Source organism: Oryzias latipes, chromosome 14, assembly GCF_002234675.1.
Source record: "Oryzias latipes chromosome 14, ASM223467v1".
Lineage (NCBI taxonomy): Eukaryota > Metazoa > Chordata > Actinopteri > Beloniformes > Adrianichthyidae > Oryzias > Oryzias latipes.
Genome location: NC_019872.2, coordinates 304,559 through 330,888, shown reverse-complemented (window position 1 = coordinate 330,888; position 26,330 = coordinate 304,559). Strand labels below are relative to the sequence as shown.

The following is a 26,330-nucleotide window of genomic DNA, read 5'->3' as shown; positions in this document are numbered from 1 at the left end:
GCCCGTTCTCGTTGGGCATGCTGGGGTCCCACTCTGTGGTCTAATAGCCATGGAGTGGGCCCTAGGCTGCTCTGTGTTGGGCGGGCACTGTGGTAATGACCCCTGTGGTCCTGCTGGGCCTTGGAATAAATGGATCCCCATGATATCATTTCCTCACAGCAGAACCGAGCCAGACCTTCTTTAAGCTGCAGATCTTTGTTTCTGTTCAAGGTTCTACTGGGGTAACTTGGTGGGTGGGAATGTGTGTGTGTGGGGGGGAGGAGGGGTGCTGGTGAGGGAGGAGTCCCATCTTTCAGTGAGTGTCCTTTGTTTTCTGTTTTTAATCATTTTCAATTTTTATGACTGTTCTATCTGCTTTTTTTGTTACCGGTAAGCGCTTTGTGTTTTTTACTGAAATGAAAGGACTTTTATAAATAAATATAGTTTGAGTTTGAGTTTATATAGCCACTAGCCGGTCCCACCAGCTTCATTCCCACAGGCAGACAACTTGCGTCGGAACGGAAGCCGGCTAGTTTCGAGGCCTCTAGGCTGTAGTTACTCGTTTTGTGTGAAGAGCTGGTATGCCAAGTATAAAACTTGACAGCGTCATCATAAGTCTGCTTTCAACCATTTTAAAAATATGACCGCACAGGCTAAGCTAAGCTAATTTGCGGTAGGTGTACTCTGCAAACGACTCGGCTGAAGTGTTCATAAAGCATTCACCAAATGTCACTTGGCTAAGGAGAACGCTTCGACGTATTATTCAATAACATTACAATAGGGAGGGCCCGTTTGACAGGACGCTTCGAAGCGCGTTTCACCTTCATGAAACAGAGTGGTTCGGCACAATGTTTCGAGGCGTGTGTCTAGCGCAGAAAACGTGGTTGATGACGAATGACGCACCAAATGCATTTGTTGTGTTTTGAACAGTTGGGCGCGCTATTCTCTAGAAATACGAAATGAATCCGGGACGTTTCCCGACCAGTTCTTTTGTTTCCCCAAGATTGGAATCAGCGTCAGTTCAGTGCACTTTACCATAGTTCCTGGTAAAAAACGTACTGTGGCTCAGGATCGTTTCAACTTGATTTCTCCGAATAAAACGATACACTATGAACATTGTGTACAAATAAAATACTTTAATCAATCTATAATGGCAAGCCTAATTGGTATCATTAAAGATAGCTCAGTGGAACAGTCAGTGGGGATTGCAAACAGAGGCCCTGAGGTCAAGCCTGGTGTTTTACACATTTTCTTTTGCTTTGCGTTTATTTTTTTCATGTAATCTGTATTTTGCTGTGTCAAGCACCTCTCACAGAAAACATCAACCGTTGTGTTGTTTTACATTGTTTTTTTCTAATCATCATTAACAACATTGTTTTGTTTTATGTTTTTTCATCATCATTTCCACATTGAAGTGTTACATGGAGCTTAGTTGAAACATATGTCGATGTATGCCCAGTCCGCCACCAGATGCCGCTGTTCTGTGTGGTTTCAAAGCCCTGACTGGGTGGTTCATTTTTCCGGCACAATTACATGAACCCCAATGAGGCTTCGTGGGGCTTCTATTCCCATCCCTACATCACAAGATGTACAACGAGGGAAGGATCAAATAAATGCATTACTTACGGGCTGAGCCTGATCCCGTTCGGTGGACCTCTTCGCCATGTTTTCCGCCCCCGTACTTTCAACTGCTGTGCTGAACAGCTCCCTCGTCAGTTTGAAAGTGAGGAGAAAGTCAAAGGGGGCATTCGATTGGCTAAAAGCGAACCCGCCTGCTTTGCTAATGAGTTTGATTGACCTCATCACCGCACCTTTTTTTCTTTTTCTAGTTTTTTTTTTTTTTGTTGAAAGTTCAGCATGTGGTGCGTGATTAAACTATAATAAACACATTAAACACGTTCATCTTTGCTGATAATTTACTCTTTCTGCTAGTCCTGTGTTCAGACTTTACTTCTTTCTTTCAGACTGTTCTCTCCTTCTCTCCCACCGCGCCTGTCACTCTCTCTCGTCGCTGCACGTGGCACGCGGCTCCCTTTACACACGGGCGCGCACTTTCAGAAGCACACATCCTCATTCTACAACAGAAGTTTTCTGTCGTGAGGAAATACAACAAATTTACTGCGTTCTAATTATTAATTTCCATTGTATTCATTTCTGTTACAAGCTGTGTGCGTTCTTAAGTGCGCGACACGGCCGCCCGCCGGAGGATTTTGTGTTGGGGGGGTTCATTTCTGTTCTCAGTCACTCTGTAACACCCAACATGAGCGCGCACTGTTAGATTTCGATGAATATCACTACATGTTTTGTTTGGGAACTATTTTGTGCAGCGCAACGTTACGTGTCTGTATAAATAAAGGCGGCAATATATAATATTTTGAGAAGATGTCTGTACCAGAGAGCACAGGTGAAGGCTCACATGCAGCTAGAGAGCGGTCCACTCCAGAAGACTCAATACGCACCCAGAACACAAGTGTGCGCGCTCCCTCCTCCCAGTCCTACACACGACCCAGCGCGCTCACACAGTCACAGTCAATCTACAACACCTATATAGTTAGTTCATTAGTTAGATAGGTAGTAGTTAGTTGTTACTGTTATTTGTTAATAAAGAATACTACGTTGTAGTATTTATTTATTATTGATGCGGCCACCGGGGGATTTTGTGTGGGTTGTTTTTTTTTTGGGAGGGGGGGGGGGGCTGCGGTTAACCGCGAGACCGCGCCCCCTGGTGGTTCATCACCGCGGTGATAAAAAAAATCCGACACGTCACAGCTCTACCCGCGAGAGCATAAAGGTTTTTAATTTCTTAAAATAAAAATTGTTGTGTATTTATTCATATTTAGGGGGAATTGGACTTGAAATTTCGGATTGAGCAACTAAACAGTAGGACTTGTTATATGGACACTGTCCATATAACCTAACCTGACAGAATCAAATGTAAAAGGATTTATGCTAAAGTAACAAGCAAACATATGTTTCTATGCAACTGTAATTGTCACTTTAAAAAGTTATAATAAATAAATAATGAGTTATTTAACATTAAGGAGTAGTTACATTTATTTTTCATTACATTTAGTTACATGTAGAAGTTATATCTGGCCCTTTGCGGACAGCCACTATGCTGATGTGGCCCTCGATTAAAATAAGTTTGACACCCCTGCACTAAAGCCACTAAAGTGAAAGCATCGTGTCATGTGGACACCGACGACCTCACCAATATGGGGTCGCGCTCCGCCACTTTTAGCCAGGCTTCCCAAGGGGCGAGTCTCCTCTAGCGATCTAACTTATTGGTTTGGAAACCCCGGTGCCGGCACTCCCTACCTGTAGATGGCGATGGTGTCAATCAAAAGAGAGACCCAAAATCCAGAAAAGAAGAAGAAGAAGAAACGTCACATGACAAGGTGCTGCTGAGGCTTAAGCTAACGTGATGGCAGCGTTCTTACAGTGGCGGAAATTTGTGTTCTTTGATAAGGAAGCTGTGTCAGATCCCCTTGACAATGGCAAAAAGTTTGTTCTTCCTAAAGGAATATCAGCAAGTGACTCCGGCCGCGGTCTTCTCGTTCTTGGAGATATCCTTTTGACTGAGCTAACAGACTTCTTACTTCCGGTGACAGAAAACGACCTAACCAAACTAGCTCTGTCTTCATACGGAGGACATGGACACTCTGTTCGTGTGTGTGATTTCATTGATAGATTTGATTGCGCTTAACCGTGAATCACATATGGAAGGCAGAATCTGGCTGGTGACCCGATCACTGCAGCTGACGTCATTTCAGGCCTACAAGCTGCGCGTGACGCACCTGTACCAGCTGAAGCAACACAGCATCCTCGTGTCAGTGGGTTTGGACGAGCACGGAATAAACCCACTCGTAAGGATGACCTATGCGTCTAAACTGTTTTATTAAATCCAGTTTATCTAGACACCAGTATTTGAAACCCAACACTGCTTAATAAACACGGGAGACTCTTCATAAACAGTAAAATTGGGTGAACATGTTGACATTTTCAAATTTAGTCATTTATCTAAAACCTTAAATTGCTTTATTTACTTTACATTTGGAAAAAAACTGCAAATGTCCCTAAAATAGTTTTACATCTGTCTGTCTGTTTGTCTGTCCGAAAAGGTAAAAAGGTTTAAGCTTTGCTGCTAGGTTCCGTGTCTGGGATGTCCGGTCTGAGACCGGGTTCAGTGAGATCTGTTCTTGTTCCTAGGTTAAGGTCTGGAACCTGGACAAGAGAGACAGTGGAAATCCGCTCTGCACCAGGATTTTTCCTGCAAATCTTGGCACCAAACCAACAGAAGTGTCCTGTCTCAGTATACATGAAAACCTTAACTTCATGGCTATTGGTAAGGCCTTAATAAATAAGCATCTTTTCACCCCTTAAATCCAGGAACAGTATATTTAACATGGTACAAAAAATAGGAACCAAACAGAAAAGTGAATTTATTTAATCAGTTCAAAAAGAACAAACTTTTTTGCATTGATTAATAACACAGACTGATACATTTAATTAGTGTCTTTTTACTTAACTTTATTATATATTCCTGTTTTTTGATTAGCCAACAAACTGCTAAGCTGCAAGAAGTGAGATTTAGAAACCAGACTAAAGACGATGGATAAAAGCTGAGGGTTCATTTCAGGACAACAGTGTAACTATAGTAATTGATGTATAGTAGGGGTCTAACGATACACGTAGTTGAACCGAACCGTTTCGGTTTGGTTCACTTCTGTACCGTTTGGGTACGTTTTTTCTTTCTTTTTTCCCGCATAAGCATTGTAACGACCCAACTGCTTTGTCACTCCTAGCGGGGAAACGAGAGCTGAGCTGCTACCTAACTAGCTGCGTTGACTGTCCTTGCCTCATACTTCACACGCCCTCAGTCTTAGAGAGAGAGTAGACAGAGAAACAGATTACTCTATCTCCTTTCTGACATTTAAACTCATTTATTAAGAACTCACACAAACAGCTTAACAACATGAGCCTCACTTCTCTTCATAGCTCTCCAGGTTATGGTAAAGAATTCAACACACAAGTTTTCACACTTCCCATGAGTCTTAGTGGTTATAGGCTGGTTATAGGCTAACCCCCAGGTCACCACTGTATTAACTTTGCGCCGAGGCGGAAGTAATGTTAGCCATGAGTTTCCTCCGAGACTCTATTAGGTGACGAACAGTAAGAGAGATGAGGACCCCCCCCCCATCTCCTTACGCTCTCCTGTGTGGGGGGAACACTTCGGGTTTGTTGTCAGCATCCATGAAAGGAAAAGACAATTGGATAAGTCAAATGCTGTGTGTCGACATTGTTCCACAAAGATAGCGTATGCCACAGTAACACATCTGATCTGATATCGCACTAAAAACGGCATCACCGACTGAAACAATCGTGTCTACAAGAAAAAAATGAACAAGTTCAAATATTTGTTTTTCAGGTCAGTGTTAGGGATCCAAAGGTTTTGGTTCTTTTTTGGTTCCTGGCAGCTAATAGTTTTTCTTATTTTATAAAGCAGATCACCTACATAGGTCAATTTTATTTATTGTCATGTAAAAGAAATAAATACATTTTGCAAGTAATTTTTTCTGCCTTTTCTGTACCAAAATAATACTGAAAATAGATAAAAATTGTATTTAATCTCCCAAGGTAGAAATTCCTGTGTCCGGCAGCAAAACGCAAACAAACACACACAATAAATAACAATAAAATAATAGTTCATAAAACAGCAGTTCATATCAGAGAGCTTTGTTAAACAGCAGTACCGAACTAAAATGTACCGAACCGAGCCCAATGAAATTCTCAATCAAACTGAATTGAGATTTTAGTGTACCGTTACGCCCCTAATGTATAGTAGCCAGGGTATCTTTGGAGATGTTTGCAGGACATCTCTGGACTGAGATGTCTGAGGTCTTATCAGGGATCTGCAGTTTGTGGGTTACTGCCCAGACTGCTCCAAATTCCACTGGGCACCATGTTATTTTTCACTTTCCAGGTTTTCTCCAGTTCTTCATAACTACCGCTCTTTCTTTTTTGCACTGCATGGTGAAGTTTTGGTGGCAGTGGACGGTGTGGGTGATTGAGTTTGAGAGTCTGGAAGAAAGTTTGTGTGGTTCAGTGATTCTTCTTTCATATTCTTTTTAAAGTTATTTATTGATTTGAGTGAGGTTTAACTGGTGAGTGTGGGGGATCAGCGGTTCGCCCGCCTCGCCGAGGTGGCGTCTCTGTCGCCGTCCTGGTCCCAAAGGCATGGGTTCCGCGTCCAGCCCGACCCGCAGGTCTCTTTGGAGATGATTCTCCTGGCTGTGGGGGACTTATGGCATATACTTATATAGCGCCTTTCTTCCTACAAGGACAAAGCGCTTTACAGTCACACACACATTCACTCACACATTCACACACTGGTGGCCGCTCCGCTGCCAAACACAGGCGCCCGCCTACCACCAGAGGCAAGGTGGGGTTCAGTGTCTTGCCCAAGGACACTTCGACTCATGGGCGAGCAAGGCGGGTATTGAACCTGCAATCTTACGATCATGGGTCGACCGCCCCGACCACGCGGCCGTGGTAGGTCATGCTAACATCACTTATGCCTCCCGAATGAATACAGGGATGACTGTTTTTCTGAAGGAGTAGCGCTTGTTGTCTGACTTGATTACAATTACCATCAGTGTAGGTGGGGGTTCCTGCAGGTGTCCCCGCTCGCGGAGCCGTCCACGCGGGTCATTGTTTCGGTTGTTCCCCCGTTTATCCCAGTGAAGCTCTGGAGAAGGAGCTGCAGCGCTACGGTGAGTTTGCCACAGTTTCCCAACTGTAGGTCTAGGGTGCAGAGGTGAGAAGCTGAAGCATGTGCTGTCCTTCTGCAGACAGGTGTTCATGTTTTCTGAGCTCTTCTGCTCAGACTCTTGACATGTCCTGTGATGGGTGGTGACAGGAACTGCACATTGCATTTTACTTTAGATAGAATCAGCACAGAACCTCCTTTTCAGTCTTCTTTATTTTTTATCCAAAATGATCTCTGACTCTTCTTTGGTTGATGTTTGCTTAATAAACCCCAAACCCGACAGAATATGTGGCATGGATTTTGATTTCTCTCCTTCAATGGTTTCTCCAGCCTGTGAGGGATGCCAAGAGGACAAGGATTCCTGAACTACTCCCCAAATGGGGAACTTTGAGATGCTTGAAAAAAAGTCTTTGTACTTTGTCAGTGGCAAAGTTTCTGAACTTGCACTCCCTGATGGTCATCCGTGTCGTGGTGAGCTGAATTTGTTTGCACAGGGTCTTCCCCGAGGGGCTGTTTGAGCTCCCTGTACACAGTTCCTGTTGAGAAACCTCCAGTGGAGGGTTGTGCATTGGATTGTAGCCACTAACAGATATCTGGTGCGCCTTAATCCTGGCACGGGGATGGGTTTTGTTTTGATACTGAATAGGCCTGCACAATATACCGCAAATTTATCGTTATCGTAATTTCAAGCTGTGCAATATGTATATCGCAAAAGACAGCAAATTTGCAATAAATTGTTACCTTAGATGTGGCCAAACAATCTTATGGCAGCTTGAAGTGTTTAATAGATTGAAAGAATCCCTTTCTGCATTTGACCAATCAGATGGACCCCTTCACGTTGTTAGCTAATCGGATGGCGCCCTATTATGTTGTATGTTCGCCTCCTATGTCAACAAGGATCATTTGTAGTATAATTTTTAAGCTGTTGTAATGGAATGGGAATGATATTTTTGGTTGTTTTACTAATTGTTTATTATAATATATATATTAATTAACGATATAATTTGTTTACCGCAAATTATATCGTTATCACAATATTAATCACTGATATCGCATATCGCGAGTTTTCTTCATATCGTGCAGCCCTAATACTGAAACTGTAGAACTTCTTTCTTTGCACTGTTGCCGTCTTTTTCCCCTTCTTCATTTCACTGTTTCAGGGGCTGGGGGAACTTTTTTCTTTCATTTGTTTGATTTATGGTCCAAAATATTTGGTCAAAAAAAAAGTACACGTTTTACTGAACATTTTTTCGGGGAGGCAAAGTTGGCAGTGTGGATGAAGAGGGAAAATATGAAGCACCTGAGGAGATGGGTTCAAAGATGTTCTGCTTCTTTTTACGACACCTTTGGTGGAAAGGTTGAGAGTGAAGTTTCGTTTTTACGAGCTCAGTTATTATTTTTATATGTATCGGCTGTCCAAAATGTGTCATGTTCTGTCAGCAGAGATACTTTAGTGCTTGATTTTTAAATTTGTTTCCTTGACTTGTTCTAGTTGGGATGTGGATGTTTGCTTTGTGAAATGATGATCATGTTTCATCCTGGATGATGGCTCCAACTCACACTAGTCCTCGGCTTCCTTCCCTGCAGTGATTTCCTGTTTTGCTCTTGTTTGCTGTGCTGTTATGACCCTGCTACTGAGCTTACATTTTCGCAGGTTGAGTTGCAAACAGCCAATGTGTCCTTATTGCTTCATTGTCTTGTTAAAAGTTAATAGTCTCATTAGCTGTCACGCACCTAGGTGTGTGAAAGTTGTTCTCCGCATTTGACCCCTCCCCTGGAGGAACGGTGAGCTGCACGCTCAGGAACCGTTGGTGGTTTAAACCCCAAATTCCAAACCCCTTCATGGTGAGTGTCAAACAGGGAGGCATTGGATCTCATTTTTAGAGCATTTTGTAAGACTTGGCCTGGATTTGAATTTATGAATTTCCAGTCACAGGGTGGACACTCCCCCACAAGGCCACTGACATTTTTCCAAACATTTTTCCAATCTTCTAATGTTATTGAACAGTCTTGGTGAGTCTTTGTGAATTGTAGCCTCAGTTTGCTGTTCTTAGCTGACAGGAGTGGCACCTGGTGTGGTCTTCTGGTCCATCTGCCTCCATAGTTGTAGATCAGCAGTTTCTGAAATGTGCAGACCAGCCCATCTGGCACCAACAACCATGCCCCATTCAAAGTCACTTCTGTCACCTTTCTTCCTTACTCTGATGCTCAGTTTGAACTAGGGGTGTATCATCAAGAGTCTGGTGATATAATACATGTTCCGATACACGTCCCACGATACCAAAACCCTTTTTCTTTTTAAGTATGACTTAGAAAAAAACTCTACTTGAATATTAATACACGTTTCATTGTAATAAAATCCTAACATTTACTGTCTTTTATGATCACAATGTTAAGCATTGCAACTGTATATCATATACAATTTGCTTTTACCCAAGCAAATCTATAGTGCTTTTATTTTGGTAACTTTAAATGTTTGTTCTTGAAAGGAACAGTCTGATTTCCAGAATAAAATATTTTTCAATATAAAAAAAATCGAATGAATGTGTCTTAATCAATAATGTTCTAAAAGTATGATTGAGTAAATAAAGGGCTGTTTAGTTTTAGTATTGCTTAATGTAACTTCTCCAGTACTTTTAAACGGTTCAGAAACCTGAATGGTGCTTCAAAATAAAGGGGAAAAAAACACCAATAAAGTTTGATGATGAGGCAGCGTGACAGGATGAAGGAGATCGCTTTGATGTGGCAAAGATGCTTTCTTTTCCATGACAGTCTGCTCTGCAGCTGCAGCTCCACTTTCTCACATGTGGAAGTAAACCTCGATTTCATCGCTCATCGCCACGACGTTGGCCTTTTTTCAGAGCGTTGTACACATCACTCTGATCCATCTGGTCTTTAAACTAGAATCAATTGCTGGAAGGTTCTGAGGAACCTTGGCCCGCTTCTGTGACAGCATTTTGACTGCTGCTCTGCTGCTGCTGCTCTGCTGCACTGCTGCTGCTCTGTTGCTGCACCGCTGCTGCACTGCTGCTGCTCTGCTGCTGCTCTGCTGCTGCATCGCTGCTGCACTGCTGCTGCTCTGCTGCTGCTCTGCTGCTGCACTGCTGCTGCACTGCTGCTGCTCTGCTGCTGCTCTGCTGCTGCACTGCTGCACCGCTGCTGCACTGCTGCACCGCTGCTGCACTGCTGCTGCACTGCTGCTGCACTGCTGCTGCACTGCTGCACCGCTGCTGCACCGCTGCTGCTCTGCTGCACCGCTGCTGCACTGCTGCACTGCTGCTGCTCTGCTGCTGCACTGCTGCTGCTCTGCTGCTGCACTGCTGCTGCTCTGCTGCTGCTCTGCTGCTGCTCTGCTCGTTCTGATGAGCCGCTACAAAGCACCACAATCATGATACGTGATACTGGCATTAACATGGCACAGAGTTTCTTGCTGCTTCAGACTCTCGAGCTTTGAACAGCTGTTTCAAGCTGGTTCTCACTTAGATCTTGTTATTTTGTGCATTTAAAGCTGCTCAAAGAGGCTCAGAGGGCGGTGCTGCCAACTAGCAGTCAGATGTTTAAGTGGAAAACAAGAGTCAGATGCTGAAGGACGCTCATAAATGATTAAACAAATATCGTCCTGACAGTATTCTAAATCTATAAAAATATGGCCAAATGTTATATCGCAGTATATTGCCGAATCGATTTTTCCCTACACAGTTTGAACTGCAGCAAATTGTCTCGACCATATCTATATGCCTAGATGCATTTATTTGCTGCCAACTGATTGCTGATTAAAAATGAGCAGTTGGAGAGATGTGCCTAATAAAGTTGCCAGTAAGTGTATATTTAAGTAGTTAACGGCATATTTCTCATTTGAAAATCATAACCAGTGTTGTGTTTTGTTTTTAAGGGTTTACAGATGGCAGCGTTGTTTTGACCAAAGGTGACATCACAAGAGATCGACACAGTAAGACTGTGACTCTACATGAGGGAAGTAGTCCAGTCACTGGCCTTGCCTTTCGTCAAGTGAAATCTACCCATTTATTTGTTGCTACTCTGGAGAAAGTCTATGTGAGTCAAGTTACCCCTAAAAAGTACTTTGGAGTTATGTAAACTTTATTTAAAAAAAAAAGAACTTACCTAAAATGAACTACATTGGTCCAGTTGTTTTAAGTACTTTTTTTCTAGTAAATTCTTTTCTTTATCCAACCTAGTGCTTCACCCTGTCCACGAAGGAGTATCCAAAAGTAGAGCTGGATTCTCATGGCTGTGCGCTGCGTTGCTCATCTTTGGCAGATCCATCTCAGGATTCCCAGTTTATTGTAGCTGGTGATGAATGCATTTATTTATACCAGCCAGATGGAAGAGGACCATGCTTTGCTTTTGATGGGCAGAAGCTTTTGGCTCACTGGCATCGTGGGTATTTGTTCTTAGTCATCAAAGATGTGAAGTCACCCAACAAGTAAGAAATAACTGAACTAGTTCAGTCTTTTTTTCTAATGACTATGCCTATTTCAACAAAACGACTTTTTAAATCATTACTTTTATAATGTGAACTCTACATCATCAGTGGCCATTTAAATTTTTGGAAACACCGGCTAGGTTTTCCAGTAGATACTGGCCAAACATATTTTTTACCGACCAAATTATTTCCATATTTTACAAAGAAAACTCGTAGCCGTTTTGCATTTGCCTGAAAATACACTGCTCAAAAAAGAAAGAGAACGCCATAAAAGCACATGCAGTGCAAATGAAGGCTTCTTTTAAAAATCTTTATTTTTTACATAGTTGCATGTGCTGACAACATAACTACACAAAAAATATTAATGGAAATTAAATGTGGAATCGTACTAATGACCAAAGTGGAAAAACACTACTGGCTAATCCAACTTGGATGTAATGTCTATGAAACAAGTCAAAATGAGGCTCAGTAGTGGGTGTGGCCTTCACGTGCCCGTATGACTTCCCTGCAACGTCTGGGTATACTTCTGACGAGGCGGCAGATGGTCTCATAAGAGATCTCCTCCAATACCGCGGCCAGGTGTTCCAGGTGTCCCAGATGTCCTGGATGACTTGTACTACCTGGGCCACTTGTGTGGGTTGTAGATGCCATCTCATGGTACCACTGGAGGGACAACACTGTTGCCATTCAAAACTCACCAGAAGATCAGCCAGAAACCATGAGGCCGGAGAAATTGTCTGTGGTCACCACTTGCAGAACCAGTCCTCCTGATCGCCTATAATTTCCACCTGTTGTCTAGTCCGTTTACACAAAAACATGTGAAATTGATTGTCAATGTTGCAATTTTATTGGAAAGATGTACTCCAAAAGATGGAGTACATTGTGTTCTTAGGTGTTCCCTTTTTTTTAGCAGTGTATGTTAAATGCAAACACAGAGGAAGTCACAACATAAGCTAATTTAAACATCAGATAAAAACAACTTTATCCTTTGTTTTTTTCTTTTTCTTTTAGAAGACATGTTTTCTAAGTAACTCCTTTATTTATTTTTCAATCAAAGTCTTTGCTCTCTCCTTGTGTCATTATATACCATCAAATAATTTTTAATACTTGTTTACATATACAGTTGGCCAAAAAAGTTTTAGTCTGCCATAGGCCTGCATAATATACCGCAAATTTATCGTTATCGCGACATCAAGCTGTGCAATATGCATACCGCAAAAGATGGCGAAAATCGCAATAAATGGTTACCTTGACCCTTGTGCTATCCTAGGCACTTTAACATTGGGAGTGGGGTCATCTAGACCCACTAAACAGTGCTCTGAACCTTTTTTCTTCAATGATTTGTGATCTTCACTGGTGTCCATGGATTACATGAAATCTTTCCACCTTTTTCCAGTTTCACACAAAACTTTCTTGCAAGTGAAAATATTAAATATTTGGTTTTCGATCATTTTTTATTCTGCTCTATTTTTTTTTTGTGCTTTCAAAAATGTTTTTGCGTTTTCAAAACACGTGTTTGCGTTCGGTGTCAAATCCTATCTTTGATTTTACTACTCTGAGCGCGATTTAGCGTGATAAAACTGCCACTATTGCCACTTCCAAAAAAAGTTTTCACATGCGTTGTGTGTCATCTTACTTTTTACAAATTTTTGGCAGAGGGTGGTAAAGTAAGGCTTTTTCAGCACTGTGTTTTACTGCTGTGCTAAAGAAAACCGCTTATTTGTCAAAGAAATAAAGCGCTTCATTGACGGTGTGAATCTGCAAACGTAGAGAGCAAACATCTCCAGCAGGGGCTGGCACTGCAAACAGCTCCGACCTACTTCCTTTGGCTGCCTGACTCCTGTGGCCGTGAATCGCAAGTTGGGACTCACAACCTTCTGACGCGATCAGACCTATGCGTTGTCATTTTTAGAACGCACAAAGGAAAAATAGGCTAAAGCTTTCCAAAACAAGTCCTGGTCCTCTTATGCTGGACACTTTCAAACAAAAACCTCTGTACGTGGCAGGGACCTTTGGATGGTAATGGGACAGTGGCGCTCTGCAGCTGAAACACGTGAAAATTGGCTACAACAATGAAAACAGAAAAAAGTGTTTTTCTCATGGTTGTGCAGGAGGGACTTGGTGAGGAAGGACAGTTTTATTCGGTAAAAGAAGAACCATTCAGACATTTATTCATTCACACATCAAACTTTCTGTCTTATTTATAATTTTAATAGAGAAGATGATTGCGGCATACGGTCAGGACCATAAATATTTGGACAGAGACGCATTTTTTCTAATTTAGTTTCTGTACACAGGGCTCGACATAGCCATTTGTCCGCTGGCCCGGTCCTGTTTTTCGAGCAGTACGGACCACAAGACTTTATTTTTTACTTGTCCGCTCGGGCCACTAAAATATCTAACAATTAATACATTTTTCACCTTTTACAATAAAGTATATTTTGCGAAAACGTGTAGATTTACCTCGTCTTTATAATTCACTTTTTCTGCTAGTCCTGTGTTCAGACTTCAAGGGCCACTAAAATATCTAACAATTAATACATTTTTCACCTTTTACAATAAAGTATATTTTGCGAAAACGTGTAGATTTACCTCGTCTTTATAATTCACTTTTTCTGCTAGTCCTGTGTTCAGACTTCAAGGGTTTCTATGGGAAACCTTTTATCACTCTTCTCCTCCTCTCCCGCCTGCGCGCGGCTGTCACTGCCGAGCACCACGCGGCACGCGCTCACTCAATTTTTTTTTCAAACTTTATTGAATGTAACAATTCAATACTAAACAATGTTAAACAGCAACAACGAAGGAACAAGCCAGTGGGTTATTATTACATTTTAGGCAGATATATTTAAACTGACACACATATCAGCGCGCCCCCTGGTGGTTTTTCACCGCGATGATCAAAAATCCAACACCGTCACTGAAGAGAGACTGAACCATGTCAGAGATGTGGAAGACATGGCAGGAATAGATAGGAATATGTTAGTAGTTATTAATTAGTAGTATGGACAGCAAGATATTTAATGAATGCATTGAAGATGAAACTGTATGCACTAAGCTTTAAGCTGAATGTCAAAGAATCAAAGGCAACTCAAAATACCTGAATCTCAGACTCAAATGGAGTATAAGGTCAAACTACTTAATTTTGTTTTTCTTTACAACACTGTAAGCAGTAAGTATTTATAGTTAGCTGAATGATCTCAGTAATTTCATTGTATTTAATTTTTCAATTATTTAATTTAATTAGGTAACTAAAGTAACTAAAAAGTAAATGTAACTTTGCAACAGTAACAAAAAGCAGAACCTTAAGGCAGTCAGGGCAAAAAAGTCAATAAAACTTCTTAACTATTGATTAGGAACAAATGTGAAATAGCAGTGATTAGAAGCAGCATGAAAACTTCTTAACTAGTGTTTCCTACTACACTGCAGCGCTCTCTTCAAAACATCTGAAACAGACTAGAGCAGATTTAAGTTTGATATGCTCTATTTTTAGTCATTGAAAAGTGTATAAATAAGTGCTAGATGTCACCAGAATGCACCAAATTGCACCATATTAAAATTTTCCGGGGGGGCATGCCCCCGGACCCCCCTAAAGTTGCAAGCACCTGCGGAGCGGCGGGTCTCGCTGTGCGCGGTGTCGGGCCAGTAACTTTCAAAAACTATTGGCCCTGTGGGCCAGTGCAAATTTCTGGGCTATGTCAACCCCTGGTACATTACCACAGTGAATTTTAAATAAAAGCACTCGGATGCCATTAAAGTGCAGACTTTCAGCTTTTATTCCATGGGTTGAACAAAAAGATTAGATAAAAATATGAAAAACCAAAGCATTTTTTAAACACAATCCCTTCAATTCATGGGCCCCTAAGTAATTGGAGAATTGACTTCCATGCTATTGCATGGGCAGGTGTGGGTAATTCCCTTATGTCATTATGAGTGAAGCAGATAAAATGCCTGGAGTTGATTAGAGGACTCGTGCTGCATTTGGAAGATTTTGCTGTGAACAGACAACATGCGGTGAAAGGAGCTCTCCATGCAGGTGAAAGGAGCCATCATTAAGCTGAGAAAACAGAAAATAACCATGAAACCAGAAATGGCTACAGTATTAGGAGTGGCAACATCAAAAGGAGAAAACCCAGCATCTGGTGATGTCCATGAGTTCAAGACTTCAGGCTGTCATTGCCAACAAAGGCTTTTCAACCAAATATAAGTAATGACCATTTTGTTTTCAGTTATTTCATTTGTCCAATTACTTAGGAGCCCATGAAATGAAGGGATTGGGTTTAGAAAATGCTTTAGTTTTTCACATTTTTATGCAATCTTTTTGTTCAACTCATGGAATAAAAGCTGAAAGTCTGCACTTCAATGACATCTGAGTTGTTTTATTTCAAATTCACTGTGGTAATGTACAAAAACTAAGTTGGAAAGAATGTGTCTCTGTCCAAATATTTATGGTCCTGACTGTGTGCCTGCAAATGAACAAAAGCTGAAACAAAAAAAGTGTAATCAAAGGAAAATTTAAAGCATTTCACTGGAAACAGAAAAAACAGCATAATTCGCTCCATCATAAAACCCGGTAATTAGACCTGCAGATATTTTCAGCAACTAAAGCCTAAATAACATCCATGACAAAAAAAGTTACTGCGTGAGAAATGGAAGACTGGAACTCTGGATCCATTTTTTGATTATTGGTTTAAATGAAATGTTATGACTCTGACTTTAAACTTCCCGGGCTTGCCTCGCTCATGGATTCCGCTCCGGGGAAGGAACACCCGCAGAGTGACAGCTCATCTGCTGGCACCCAAAGTCCATGAATCATGGCTCATAGCAGAAATCAGCACTCAGAGCTTCGTGATAATATTATGGGACAAAAACAATTCACAATGTCAAATTGCTCACCTACGCTCAGTCTATAACATAATCCTAAAATTGCATTGAAGTTTTGGTGAGCCGGCTCACAGCTGCGAGTCGCAACATATGAGATATCAATAAAGGAGTTATTTAACAAAAGTTTCTTCAGGAAAAAAAGCAAAAACAAACGTTAAATTTGTTTTTATTTGATGTTTCAATCATGTTGTGACTTTCTCTCTGTGGTACCAGACCAGCCCGTCTGGTACCAACAACCATGCCATGTTCAAAGCCACTTCAATCACCTTTCTTCCCTGTTCTAAATTCTTTCATTTTATGTTCAAAACTTAGTATGGTCTTTTGAGAAAAGTAGTTTGTTGATGTATCTGTTATGCCCATTTCTTGGAATTATTAATTGGCTAAATACTGATGCTGAAACGATTTCTACAAGAATTGACATCGTTTACTTTAATTCCAGAACAGGGTTTGGCGGAGGGGAGATCTCACCATCAGAGAAACAGCTTTTAACCGTCTATGACCTGGACAACAAATTCATTGCCTATAGTTTCTGTTTTGATGATGTTATTGATGTAGTGGCAGAATGGGGCTCCTTTTACATTTTAACTAGAAGTGGAACAATGTTTCTTCTACAAGAGAAGGACACACAAACCAAACTGGAGGTGAGTACTTATTAAACTACTCTGTAAATAATCAATTAACAGTTTGACTACGGGCTGATGTCGGGTTTGATTTCTCTCTTTTTTATTTTATTTTTTTTGTTCTAGTGGAAAAAAGAGTTTCGTTAGAAAACGGTAGCATTTACAGACAGAATTGCAAGGATGATGACATTTTTTATCCATGACTGTGTGTGTTGGTATGTATTTTAACTAGTGCTGTCATGTGATAATCCTTTGTGATTAATTAATTGGGACCTGTAATTAATTAACTTAATTAATCTATTTTTTATCGCAAATATTTTTAACCCAATAATTGCTGTAAAGTCTCATTTTGAGTTATTTTCATTTAAATTCATGATATTGTGGCACAGTAAAAGAGTTGGTAACACTTTATATTAGGATTTCTTAACAAGCTTTATTAACACATTAACAAGCATTATAATAGAATTTGTAGAATTTAAGACATCTATTAATACAATAAGTCTAATAAGGTTAATTAAATTACTTAGTTAACACATTTACAAGCATTATTGTTAGGATGCTCTTAAGATGCTAATGGTACATTTATTGGCATTATAGATGCCTAACAAATTTGTCAGTGTTAAAAAGCTTAAGATTTATAAACAACCTTTGTTAACAAATTATGAAGTATTATTATTGTTTGGGGTTCTAGTAAGACATTTATTAGCATTATAGATGTCTCACACCAGCCTAAGTGTTCATAAGCTTAATAAGTTTTATTGACTTACTTGACAAATTTAGACATTTTATTAATGTGTAAGATGCCAGTAAGATATTTATTAGCATTATAGACTTTTTGCAAATACCTAAAAGTGTAGCAGTTTATTAAATGTTTTGCAGTACCTCATCTAAAGTGTGGAATGCTTTTACCACAAACAACCACAAACATTGTAAAAAGAACTTTAAAACATTAAAACAGACTAAACATACAAAACTTTCTGTAAAAGAAATATAATTAATTCAGACAAATTTTCAAAAACAAACAAACATTGTGATCGGTGTCAGATGACGCTAGCATCAAGATCACCCCGTATTTGGTCACGCTTTAGATTGGTGGGGGCTGCAAAACACTCAAACTGTTAATAAGAACACTGTTAATATATTTATTAATCCCATACAAGCAATTTATAAATGGCTTGTGAATAGGATTAACAAATGCTAATAAATGTCTTTATAAGCAGCTTAATAGCACATTATTCATGCTCATTAATGTCTTATAAGTAGTTTATTAGGGAATATTTTAATGTATTTATAAACAGCTTATTTAAACTTGAAAGTCAGTTGTAAGAAATTTACAAATGGTAATTAATGTACTTATAAGCAGCTTACTAAAACATTACTGGTGCTCATTAATGTCTTATAAATAGTTTATAAATTAAGGACTGTTATTATAAAGCGTTACCAATCTTTGGTAACACTTCATATTAGGATTCCTTAACAAGCTTTGTTAATGCATTATAATAGAATTTTTAGGCCGTTAGTGAAACATTTATTAGTACAATAAGTCTACTATAAATTACAATAAAATTGGCTTTATGAAGTTTTCCTAATATAACAGATTTCCAACCTTTACTTTTACACTAACAAGTGTTGTTTTTTCAAAAAAAAATTTTTTTTGAAATGGTTTATTTCAAGCAATCAAGTAGGAATAATACACAAAAACAATCCACTCATCAGTTATACATTCATACAATAACTAATCAAATTAGTATAATTAGACATACTTATAAAAATATTGCTTGAAAGGGAGTGGAAGGAAGCGAACTTATATAATCCCACCCCTGTTCTACCGTAACCATTTTATTACATGATTTATCAATATCCGGTTCCTGGAAAGCGCATGACAAAGATGAATTATTTAAATTATTTTGTAAAAAATTACTTTTAGAAATCAACATGGCAATGAAGTATCCAAAATATATGCAGATTATGTTACTTATAAAAGTCATTGATATGATTTAAAAAAATTAACACTATATCAGTGAAATAGACATAACACTGTTTCAGGAATTTTCATAGAAAAATTTGATCAGGTATCAAAAGTTAACATGTACAAAATTATGTTTCATTAGGAAAAATTCATTAATCACCTTGTCAATTTTTTTGGAGCAAGTGAAGTAATATCATTAAAGTCAATCAATTTTGCCAATTTTCAATAATTGATTAATCATTTGTTTTATTATGTTTTTGTATTTTTATTTATTTTTTATTTTTATTTTTTTATGATAAAGTAATGCTATTTAGTAAAATAAAAAGTAAAAAAGGGTCCATATTTGTTGAAAGACCAAGGCTGGTATTCCTTCTTCTGCTGATAAACAGCCGTTCTTCTCGGTTTCAAACAAAGTTTATAGTTCTCTTAGCTGTTATGTCTGCAGACATTAGATTCAGGTCCATAAACTTCTTCAGCTGATATCAGCGGCGCCTAAGAGTTGAGGTCAAGTTGTCTGCATGTCAGATCTTTGTTGATAATCAGGTCATTTCAGACTTTTGGAGAATATGATGAATCCAGGCGTTATATTTCTTGAAATTATTTGGCTCTTTGGTTTATTACTGCATGTTGTTCAGACGTCCGTAATCAAGCACTTCTCTAAGTCCTTCATGGTCTTCACAACCAGAACCTTGGACCGGTACGGTGGACCGAGTGGTTTGATGTAAATCCTGCAGCCTTTAACCCAAGTGTTCTCAATCTGCTTCTGCTTTCTGAGTAGCCTGGCATGTTTGGCGATTTCAGCATTCCTTCTGGTCAGATGGTCGTTCAGATAAACAGCCGATCCATTGAGATTCCTCCTTTGATTCATCAGAGCTAGCTTGCGTTTTTGATTCACACACCTGATGAGGACCGTTGGTTAATCAGTCTCCTTTCTCCTGGGGAGTGGGTGGCAGGTCTCGATTGTATTGAGATCCAGGGAAATCCCTTTAGACGTGAGAAATGATTTCACTTGGAGATCCAGAGTCTCGCCACAGCTCTCCGTTTCAGAACTGCTAGCGATGTTAGCGCTATTAGCATTAGCAATGCTAGCTCCAGCTGCGTTTAGCTTTGCCCGGGGTTTGATCGGTAATCCAGTGAGAATGACATTATTCATCCTTACTTGTTGTTCCACATCGTCCAGTCTTTTCTTCAGAGTGTCGACCCGGTTATCTCATTGCTCATTTTTAACGCGGAGCCTTATGAATTCTTCCAATAGCACTGTAAGCGACGTTAGCTTAGCATTCACTTGCTCCATGAAGGGATACAGCGTAGCTTGGACATCATCAAGAGTCTTTTTAAGGTCTTCATATTCCTGGCTTTTCTAAGGGGCCATGGTCAGCTCTCTTTTTTGGAGAAAACCAACTTTTTTAGTCGTTTAAGTCGTTTTTGTCATGGTTTCAGTTTGTTGTGTCTTGTTTTTCGCTTTAGTTCTTGTTCTGTCTTGTTTGGTTCTGTTTCCTGTTTTATTTTGAAAGGTTTCCTGTCTTGTCATGTTTCTTGAGTTTTACTTCCTTTGGTCCCCATCTGCCCTGATCGTGTTCACCTGTGTCTTGTCTGCCCTGTCTGTATATAAGTCTTGTCTCTGCCTTCCTCCTGTGCTAGTCCATTAACTTCTGCTCATGTTGTTCACGTCTTCTTGTCTTGCGTCCATGGTCCATGTCCCTTGCCATGCCACAGTAAGTTTTTGTTTTAGTTTTGTCATCCTGCTCTGCAGCGCTTTTTGTTAGTTAAATAAACCCCCTTGCCCTGAACCCGTTTGCCTCCCGTCTCTGCGCCTGGGTCCTACCTGCTCTCGAGCCTACCCCTCCACCGTGACAGTTTTGAGTCGTTTGAAGATAGTTGTATAGCTGCAGAGAGCCACACACTCGCGTCCTGTGCTGTAACCCGGAACCGGAATATCTCAAACTATTAAGAAAAACCAAAACAAAACCGGAATATCTCAAACTATTAAGAAAAAACAAAACATCAGGTCTAGAATGCTTTCATTTAATGCATAAAACAGTAGGAACACTTTTCTGAGCAAATCAAAAAAATAAATACTGACAACAAAGTTCTTATCTATACCATAATACACGTCTACATAACTTATTCCACAATCTGATGCACGTATTCCATATATTTATAAGAAACGTGAAATGTAAGAAAAGATTAAAAAACAGCTCCACAAAGACATATATTTAAAATAACGGCGGTAATAAAATAGTAAAAAAAAAAAGAGTGAACAAAAGAAAATCTAATAAAGTCAAAGTCCTCTTAGCTGTCATACAGTGGGTGAAATTTGTTGTCAACATTTAACCCCTCCCCTGGAGAAGCAGTGAGCTGCTGACACAGACGTGCTCAGGAACCATTTGGTTAACATAAATATCAAAAATATTAAAATCCTGTCATTGCATGCAAATATGTGGCTCTTGATTAACTCTCTACGATAAAGCAAGGAGGGGGGAGCAAGGTGTGAGCAGCAGACGGAACAAACGGGATCAGTTTACTGCTCAAATCGAGTGGTTTTTGCTCAAATTGGGCGATTTTTGGTCAATCTAGCAACACTGCAGACAGATGACGTGCTTACATGGATTTAGTGAGTAAATTCTTGCTCTTCACTGTACACATTGAAGTTATCAGATACCCTGCAGGAATAATAAGATGGCCAAAGGAAGAGATACAGACCACAGATGTTAAAACATGAAAGCTCCCCACCATATATGGAGGGTTCCATCCCAAATCCAGCATCCTGAGACTGTATGCTAGCCGCAAGAAAGGAGGCCGAGGACTAGTGATCGTGGAAGCCACTATCCAGGATGAAACATCCAAGATGCATGAATACATCAAGCTCAAGGCCCCATCTGATGTGTGCTCAGTGAATGTCCCAGGCAATGAAGAGCAGAGGATACAGTGCTGGAGGACAGATCCTCATGGGAGGACAAACCCCTACATGGGATGTACCACCGGACCATAACTGAAGTGGCCGATATCAAGAAGTCCTACCAATGGCTAGAAAGGGCTGGCCTACAGGACAGCACTGAAGCACTCATCCTTGCAGCTCAGGAACAAGCCCTGAGCACCAGAGTGATAGAGGCTCAGATCTACCACACCAGACAAGACCCAAGGTGTAGATCTACCACACCAGACAAGACCCAAGGTGTAGATCTACCACACCAGACAATACCCAAGGTGTAGATCTACCACACCAGACAATACCCAAGGTGTAGATCTACCACGCCAAACAAGACCCAAGGTGTAGATCTACCACACCAGACAAGACCCAAGGTGTAGATCTACCACACCAGACAATACCCAAGGTGTAGATCTACCACACCAGACAAGACCCAAGGTGTAAATCTACCACATGTTGTGCAAGGAAGTGGCACTGCCACAGCCCTGCAAAATGACCTCCAGCAGGCCACAAATGTGCTCGTGTCTGCTCAAACAGAAACAGACTTAAAGAGGGTGGTATGAGCTCCCGACATCCACAGGTGTTAGTTGTCTTTACAGCTCAATATTGGGCAAGATGTTTGGTATAGAGCACAAGATAAGTAAATTCTCCAATGGCGCCCTGTTCTCTTCACATCAAACATTGTATTGATTTGATTTGTTTACTCTGTCACATTTATAAACAGCCATCATTTATTGTTCTGAAAGCATTCTATTTTCATGTTTTTTCATACATGCCTTAAACTTTTGTACAGTGCTGCACATTTTAGTGTTTAAACTATTTTGGATGTTTTTCTTTTTACAATGACTCGGCATGTTTTTTTTTTTAAATCAGCTTTTTTAGGGGTCTTTTATGTTTACATTTGCTTTTTGAATATAAAAATGATTAATTTGTTTACTTATTGGTATAGAATTGTATTTTATGAAAGTGTTTATAAACTTTGTCAACACTTATAACCAATATAAATAGAATAATGCAGCGGTTGTCACATTTTTGACTTTTAAGATGCTCTTCAAGAAGAACCTGTTTGTGATGGCTATAAACCTGGCTAAGAGCCAGCATCTGGACAGTGATGGACTGTCAGAGATTTTTCGACAGTATGGTGATCACCTGTACTTGAAGGGAGACCATGATGGCGCCATCCAGCAGTACATTCGGTAAACTGCATTAACACGTTTCCCATAGAATAAATATTTTCTATCAGATTCAAAATATGGGATTTGATTAACTTGTGTTTTTTTTAACTCAAATTGTTTCTCTGAACAATTCCAACATCACAGAAGTTACATGTTAAACATGTGTTTTTCCGTAGCACGATTGGCAAGTTGGAGCCTTCATATGTTATTAGAAAATTCTTGGATGCACAGCGGATCCACAACTTAACAGCTTACTTACAAGCCCTTCACAGGAAGTCACTGGCCAATGCAGATCACACCACATTGCTACTGAACTGTTACACCAAGCTAAAGGACAGCTCCAAGCTGGAAGAATTCATTAAGGTAAGTTGGGAACATGAATACAGAACAGGTAGTTGTGTATTGGGAAAAAAAAGAACTTTCTATGAAGATATACAAAGTCAAAGTCAACTTTATTGTCAATTCTTCACATGTGCATCACATACAATGAATCGAAAATCCGTTTCTTACTCTCTCGTGTCTGTTCAGGGGAAGAAAAATAAAAACAACAAAGTATACGTTTAAAATAAAATAAATAAGCAAAAAGAAAGAAAAAGATACAATTTACAGTATACAACATAGGCAATTTGCTATAAAAGTGCGAGTGCACTTAAGGCAGTGTCTCAAGGCAGCGGGGGGGGGGGGGGGGGGGGGGGGGGGGGGGGGGGGGGGGTCGTTTGAGCACTGTTCATGGGGGGATATGGGTGGTGGGTGAGGGGAGAGGGTGTTTAGCATCCTGATGGCCTGGTGCGTGAAACTGTTTCTGAGTCTAGTGGTCCGGGAGCAGAGGCTGTACCTCCTCCCTGAGGGCAGAAGGCTGAACAGGTTGTGTGCAGGGTGGTGTGCATCCTTGATTATTGTTAGTGTTTTGCGGGTGAGGCGGGTGGTGTATAAGTCCTGCAGGGAGAGGAGTGGTGTTCCAATGATTCTCCTGGCTGTGTTGACTATGCGCTGCAGGGCTTTCCTGTTGCTGTGTGTACAGCTGCCCCCCCATACAGTGATGCAGCTGGAGAGGATGCTCTCGATGGTTCCTCTGTAGAATGTGGTCATGATGGATATACTTTTACATTTGTATTATATTTTTGACCTCAGTAAAACCTTGGGTCATTTGTAAGTACTGACAATAATATTGTAGAATGTTTTGTTTTTCCAACAGAGCAGTGAAACTGAGGTGTGCTTTGATGTTGAGATTGCCATCAAGGTTCTTCGCCAGGCTGGCTACCATCGCCCTGCTGTGTACTTGGCTGAAAAGCACAAACATCACGAATGGTATATGAAAATCCAGTTGGAAGACCTCAAGGTAAAATATGTGGGCAGGTGTGCAGATCTTTGTAATGAGGTTGGCCATCATGACTACCTTTTAGATATTTTGCAGACTTCTAGAATTGATGCTAATTTTAGCTTCTCGCTGCTTGCTCTTCTTCATTTAACCTTATTCTTTAACCAATGATAAGCCTAAGACCCTCTAAAACAGGGGTCTCAAACTTGCGGCCCGCGGGCCAAGACAATAGTTTGCAGCCCCCGCCTTAACATGAACTTTTAATGTTAGTGCAGTTTTGTATGAATGACACTTTTATAGCATTGTGTGGGGAGCTGACGAACCAAACAATTACTCTTGGGGATGTGACACTGATCAGGCCTGACGCCGGAAAACCTTTAGGGCTGGAAACCTGACAGCCCCCTCCCCGGACCAGGAGGAGTTCCTTACTTTCCTTTTTAGAAAAGTGTCTATTTGTTCGTAATTTTCTAAATAGCCGGGGCTGAATTTTTTTCTGGGTCGAACGGACCCGGAGGAAGGTAAAGGTTATGATTACAGTTACGCACTGCGACGTAATAACATAATAATGGTTTTCCAAGCGCGGCTATGACTGCAGTTCACCACTCCCCCAGGGTCAACTGCGAAGAATAAATGTCACATGCCGAGATGCGTGACAACTAACAGGGCTTTAACATGAAATAGGTAAGAGCAACAACAAGATTTAGTCTAAGACACACTTAAAATACCTGTGGACAATGCAACCATAGGTGTGTTTGAGATAAACCAGCGGCTCGCCTGGATTGTTGGCAAGACCAGGCGGGGAAAGGCGGTGAGATGAAGGCGAACGCTGAGCTGCAGTGAGACTGAATGAGAACAGGAAGTTCTTAACTTTTAATTGAATTTAGAATTTTAATATGCCTCTCCCCCTGAGTATGATCTATGTTGTTATATCTTTTATAATTATTTTAATGTTTTGTAATGTACGTATGTATTTTTTATCAACAGGTATTTTAATCGATCACTTTAACTACAGAAACCTTCAGTACACATTTCCCACAATGCATTGTTTTGCAGTCATCAGGGCGGCTCGCAGCCAGCTCAGTACTAAATTTCCAGCTGTGTTTGCGTAGGTTGGCGCCTTGCTCTGACTTCTTTCTTGTGATATTTTTATGATGATTGACAAAAAAATGCGTCACACACCAGGTGATCTGTGCAGCATTGCGTCCACTTGGGTGATCTCAAACACACTTATTTTTGCATCTTGGCTGCACATATCACATGTCGCCAACATGAAGTTCCATCAGCTTTTGAGCCTTTCTGTGATCTTAGGTAGGTGTAATGTTTGTGCGATCTCCAGTGAACAGCGCCCGTTCTTTAACTGACCACAGTTTGAAGTCAACTATGAAAATATAGGAGTGGATGACCAGCTACTCTAAAATAACTTGTGACCAGGGTTTAAATGTACAAAAGTCATAAGAAAAAAATCCAAAAATGGTTAGTGAATTTTTTTTCTCCCTTACAGATTTGCGTTTTAAAGAGCAAACTTAAAAAATAAATTCTGCACAGATTCAAAATTGGAGCACATACATGCGCAAAAGCTCTTCTTCACCTTGAACTTTAAAAAGTCTAAGTACAAGTCCAGACTTCCTGACAGTCATCTTCAAGCCATACTGAGTGTATCGGCTGGTTCCTCTCAGCTCTACCAGAGGAAGCAGCCAAGTCTCCAGCAGTAAGAAGGAGGCAAGAAAAGCTGTGTTCAGAAGAACCATTGATTGAAGTTAAAGGACTGGGAAATTGGTCTTCTTTTGTGTTAATATTTACCAGTTCAGTTTAAATCTGAAAACAGTAGATATAGAAGACTGAATAAACAGAAATGTAATCACATCCAAATTTATCGAGCTAAGAAAAACTTGTATCAAAATTATAAATTGAACTGTTGACTGCTATAAATATCCTATTGCATTTATAATCATTTATTTTTAAAAGGAAATTTAAAATTATATTTAACTGCAAACACATGTATTTAGGCACTCATTAGTGGTATGTCGATGTATGGAATAACTGGTAAAACTCAAACGAATCCATTGACTCTACTAAAGGAGGAAATGGGAGCCAAAGATGTTCTAATTTGATACTTGTTAAAATATTGATAACAGAAATAATAATAATACATTAAATTAAAAGTGCATTTTAAGTCTCTAAAGGACAATGTGCTGCTTGATGGTTTTTGTGACTGCACTTGGGGACACTTTCAGTTTCCCCAATTT

At 40.2% G+C, this 26,330-nt stretch overlaps 1 protein-coding gene across 2 annotated transcripts in view; it reads left to right on the top strand.

Moving 5' to 3' along the window:
- Window positions 1–3,334: 3,334 nt before the first annotated feature.
- vps11 (VPS11, CORVET/HOPS core subunit) overlaps window positions 3,335–26,330 on the top strand; it is a 47,005-nt gene continuing 24,009 nt past the window's right edge. The window contains 9 exon segments of one of the 2 annotated variants that reach the window (NM_001104819.1): window positions 3,335–3,545; window positions 3,697–3,845; window positions 4,189–4,324; window positions 10,641–10,801; window positions 10,945–11,192; window positions 16,513–16,714; window positions 22,636–22,787; window positions 22,943–23,129; window positions 23,962–24,105. In NM_001104819.1, coding sequence (NP_001098289.1) covers window positions 3,404–3,545; window positions 3,697–3,845; window positions 4,189–4,324; window positions 10,641–10,801; window positions 10,945–11,192; window positions 16,513–16,714; window positions 22,636–22,787; window positions 22,943–23,129; window positions 23,962–24,105 — 1,521 coding nt within the window. In that variant the 5' untranslated portion in view covers window positions 3,335–3,403. 2 annotated transcript variants of the gene reach the window in all.